This window comes from Belonocnema kinseyi, chromosome 7 (genome assembly GCF_010883055.1).
Source record: "Belonocnema kinseyi isolate 2016_QV_RU_SX_M_011 chromosome 7, B_treatae_v1, whole genome shotgun sequence".
Taxonomy (NCBI): domain Eukaryota; kingdom Metazoa; phylum Arthropoda; class Insecta; order Hymenoptera; family Cynipidae; genus Belonocnema; species Belonocnema kinseyi.
In genome coordinates, this window is record NC_046663.1 from 97,189,830 (window position 1) to 97,194,750 (window position 4,921).

At 31.4% G+C, this 4,921-nt stretch overlaps 1 protein-coding gene across 5 annotated transcripts in view; it reads right to left on the reverse strand.

Moving 5' to 3' along the window:
• Positions 1–4,921, reverse strand: part of LOC117176919 (esterase E4-like) — a 40,655-nt gene that overhangs the window by 23,751 nt on the left and 11,983 nt on the right. For 3 of the 5 annotated variants that reach the window (XM_033367312.1, XM_033367313.1, XM_033367315.1), the window contains exon 10: positions 4,214–4,425. In XM_033367312.1, coding sequence (XP_033223203.1) covers positions 4,214–4,425 — 212 coding nt within the window. Of the gene's footprint in view, positions 1–631; positions 708–3,686; positions 4,426–4,921 lie in introns of those variants that run through there. The other 2 variants (XM_033367314.1, XM_033367311.1) reach the window with 2 other exon arrangements.

Here is a 4,921-nt window from a genome sequence, read left to right on the forward strand (position 1 = left end):
CGACTGAAAGCGAGAGTTTAGTGTATTTCTAAAAATTCCGACTTGACAAAAAATTATTTTTCTAAAATATGATTTATCGCAGATGTTCTTGCTGGTCAGCTTTTTGATTAGTGAGGTCTTCTTGAATATCTCGCAGATTACCATCGCCACCGTTGCGCATGCGGTGGCCCCCAGTGGTGGCTTCAGGGGCGCCTCAACGATTCTTGGAGAGCGACCAGCGGTTCACAATATTGAATATTCAAAAAAGTCTTTGTGATTTCTATGGTTTTATGGTATTTTAGTCTATCTAGAATGGGAAACCCTTTTAGTAGCAAAGCTATAGCTAACATAGCCATCAAAGTCATGAAAGAAAAGTGTCACTTAGTCGGCTCGAGTCGAGGATTACAGAGTTCACAAGCGAAAAGTTGATGCAGAGAATTCTAAAAGCCGGTATAGAAGGGAGGGGGGGTATAGATTTGTAGATTAATCTAGCATTCAAGTGTTATTTATTTAAATAGCAGGTTGGTTCCGCAAAACTGGACTGGTTCAGGTCGGAGATCAATTCCTCTAGCAAGCACCCCAAGTGAAGAGCTTCACAAAGTCATTGTGTAAAGCTCAACACTCGGCCCCATTAGTATCCAAGGTCTTTCGATTCAGGCACCATTCACTCCAATGACATTCTTCTTAATGCATTTTTTATACACTATTTGCCGCTACACTTTTTTGTCCTGGAGAAATTAAAATTAGATTTTGATGCGTTAAGCGTATAGTGATCGAAAAAATCTGGCGCGACTCACAGAGATTGTAAAAATTGCACCGCACTTTGTTCGATCGAATTATGAGTGGCACGGTTTCCCCAGCATGTCCCGGTTAAACCCATTTTACGTTATTTCAGATTGCAGTGTTTAAATATTGAACATTTGATTTATTAAGTATAATTTTTCAGTAATTTGTACATTTCAAACATTTACCATTTTTTATTCCTGATTCTTGAATACTAGATTTTTTCAATTATTAATTTCAAATTAATTTTGTCACTAAAATTCACATATTGAAATTTTTAAACGGTAAACCTAAAAAATCTGAAACTTCAAATGATGAGTGTCACGGTATAACCATGTGAGTGCCAGTTTTGTAAAACACGTTTTAATGGTTTAAAAATTCTCTAAAATTCGACCGAACATTGTGGTGAAAGGATTGATCCCAATTCAAACCGGAAGTGGGTTTCTGTTGTTCTAGCACATCGTTACAAAATAAAAATAAGCTAAATATTTTGTATCAAAATAACATTTAATATTGTAAAATTCATTTTCTTTAAAACAAACAATTTTCTTAATTTAATTTTTACTTTTCAGCCTTCTATTTGTCTCTTAATGTATTTATAATGTTTCAGGCATATGTTTTGTGTTAATTAAGGTTTAAAATTTTTTTGTAATCCATGGACCTAAACGGTTTGAAGAGCAGTCGATTTTTGACGACCTGTATCTCGAAAATTATTAACTTTTTAAACATTTCTTTATTGTGATTTCCGGAACTCTATCAAATCTCAAATGAAATATCTCATTTTTCTTTCTTTTTTGAACATTTTATTTTTGAAAAGGCTTTTTCTCTCTTCTAAACAATTTGTCACGATGGACTTACATGTTTTTGCCGCGGAACCTTTCCAATTTTCATTCCATCACCAATGTCGAATTTCAAAGAATTCATTTTAAAAATTTGTTAATTTATTAAGCTTTCCAATATAAAATTATTTGATACTTAATGATTCAATTTGTCATTTTTTATTACTCGCAATGTTTTTAATTGTCAAGATTTCAATTCATAATGCGTGAATTTAAGGGGTAACAGCACATTAGCATTTCGGAAAAATCGAGTTTTTCTGGCTTAAACAAGACTAAGGATCATGAAAAAATATGCAGTTGTTCCTATATATGGTACAGACATAGCAGATTAGAGACTTGAACACCGTTATATGGATCGATTTGAAAATTTTACAATATCTTTACAATTTATATTCTCTATCGAACTACACGCAGCCACTTTTTGGTTTAATGTAAACTCTTTTTATAAACAATTTACTGCTTATTTTATGGGCAAAAAATCGATTCACTTCTTCAAATGTGCACTATTTCTGCAAAGTTTTATTTTAAAAAACCCCACGTAGTTCTATAGCGAATAGTATATAGATTATAAAACTTTTTGGTTTTTCGTTCCGGGTCTTATACTTTACGAGAAACCCGCCCTCCCGTGAAGGTATTTTAAAAAAAGACGATTTTCAAGACGGATTCTTTCGCCGCCATTTTGTATCAAAATTAAAATAAACCTTTTTTATTCATACTTTAATATGTATTAAATAAACCCTCTAAGAAGAAATCTTATTACTTTTTTCATACTACCGAAATAAATCGTAAAATTAGGTTTTTCCTGCCGCTAGACGGGTCTCTTAAAATTATTTCATTTCAAAAATACTCAAAATCGAGTGATCTAAATCAATATTATTCCCAATTACTAAAGAAATACCGAAAATTTTTTATGAATAGCCGATTAAACGATCTGAGCTATTCATCACGAAATTTCGGGATAAAAAGCCGATTCAACTCTTTGGGATGAATAGCAGGGTGGGCCGTAAATACAACATTTTTGAAAATTAAAAATGGCTAGTGCTGAAAAGTTGATACATTTTATCTAAAAAAATCTCTAAAATAACTTTTTTAAATTAAAAAATCCAACGGTTTCGCATTCAGGGTCAAAAATGTGTATTTTAAAAATTTTAAACATCAGACTGACAACAAATTAAAATAGAGAAGATATAACTTTTGTTTGGGTTAAAATTGGTTGGAAATGGGCATAAATGGCACTTTTGAAAATTCAGTTAATTTCATTCAAATTGAAGAAAACTATTAATATGTATGACATGTCTTTGATTCGACCATGAGAAGCTATTTACAATTTCCTTAGAATAAAAAAAAACTCTCGTCTTAGATTTCACAGCTATTAAAAAAGACATAAAAACACTTAAATCGCACATTTTTAAATAATGTAGCGTTTAAAAACCAACATTTTCGAGAACTAAGGAAATTATGAACTAATTGCCCATTGCAAATGAAGTTATGTGCCCCGCTAATAAGAAACAAAACAGAAGTTAAACTGGTATTTTAAAAACTTAGTTTGATTTTCGTATCCACATGACTTTTTAGAACTAGCCATTTTAGATTTTCAAACATTTTGTATTTTCTGCCCATCCTACTCAAACTTGTAATAATACAGACATATTCTTGGAAGATCAACTCTGCATACAAACATAATAATAAAGTAATCTTGCAACGAAAATTTTTAAAGTAAAAAACAGAGGAATGCTAATTTTTCCAGGTAGGCTTAATTTGAAGTTTATTTTGTATAACGGTAACATCACGTGGCACGAGACAAAAAAATACAAAAAGAAATGAACAAACTCGAGCTTGGTGATTAATTTCCAAGAGCGAGAAGGGAATGGGATTCGAGATGGGATTGCATATTTCATACGCGCATATGCGTGATCTGTGCAAATTAATTCGGTTAATTGTTTTCTACTTGATAAACTTAATTTCCAACAGGCTCGACAATACTCTTTGGGGTTATAACAAACCCTCACAGATTTCCGTAACTCAGCTTGCGCCAAAATTGAGCCCTTCAATTAGGAACAAAAATTCACATCATGTTCAGCGTAATTCCACTTTTAGTTCTTTTTATTACTTTTTTATATAAGTTTTTACATTTTTTAACTGTAATTACTTTACTGAAGTACTTCCTCGTCTGGTATTTTCGTTAAATGATTGTTTTGTATTTTAAATTATGATCTAGTAGATTATCACAGAAAAGAGCGAAGGTACCAAAAATACCTGGTTTTTTCAATAATTTTGTTTAAGAACACATTTATTTTTCTGTTCAATCTCAAGAGTTTCTTATTATTAATTAAGCATCTTTTATGGCAGCAGAAACTGACTAAACACAATCGCGCTAATTCAATTGTTTTGTTCTTAGTTTCCGTAAGTACAGTTTGGCATGAATTACTATAGATATTTTGTGACAAAAGATTCTTCAGTTGATAAATATTTTTTTGTATATAATAAAAAATATGCACTTAAAAACTTTATAACGATTAATAATATCAGTCACTAAATAAAGAATAGAACCAAAAAAACTGATATGAAACCCAAAACAATATCATTATAATCGTAACTGAAGGAAGCACTACCTGCGTCATTATCATTATTGTTGCTGATGAGGACAGTTTCATCTAAAGGATAAGATACATCCTTCAATAGCTGTTCCCAGAATTTCATTTTCTCTGCTAGGAAATCTCTCTCCATAGAAATTGTTGCCGAACTTCCGTTACCCAATCTCATGAATTCGTGATTTTCTTGATAGGGTTTCCATTCAGTCCAGGTGTAATTCGCACTTGGCTTTCTGTAAAGAATTAAAGGTACATTATGATTTGAAGCACATTTTACTTTCTACTGGGGTTGGCCGAAAAAACTGAAAACGAATAAATTCATTGCTATTAGCACTGAAGATGTTCTGTGTGGCATTACAAACAAATCCAAAAACAAAATATTTTTTTTTAATTTCTCGCCATTTGTCAAGTCGTTTGAAAATTTTCAAATTAAAATTTGTTCGTGTGTGTAAAAACCACTTTTTCCAATTTTCTTTAGGTAAAGTTTATAGAAATGAATAATCTTAGATGGAGAAAAGTAAGAAAAGTTTTTTTCGTCGAAATTTAACATACCAAAACAAAATGTTATTATTTTTTGGTATGCTTTTTCTAATAAACTTAGGAATCACATACAGTCTGTCAAGTTAGAGCGTGGGTAACTTTTTTGGTAAAATATTTTATTTAAACGCATGTTTCTACATGGAATTACATTTGTCAAGGTGTCGAGCAAAATGCTTTTCTGTTAGTATT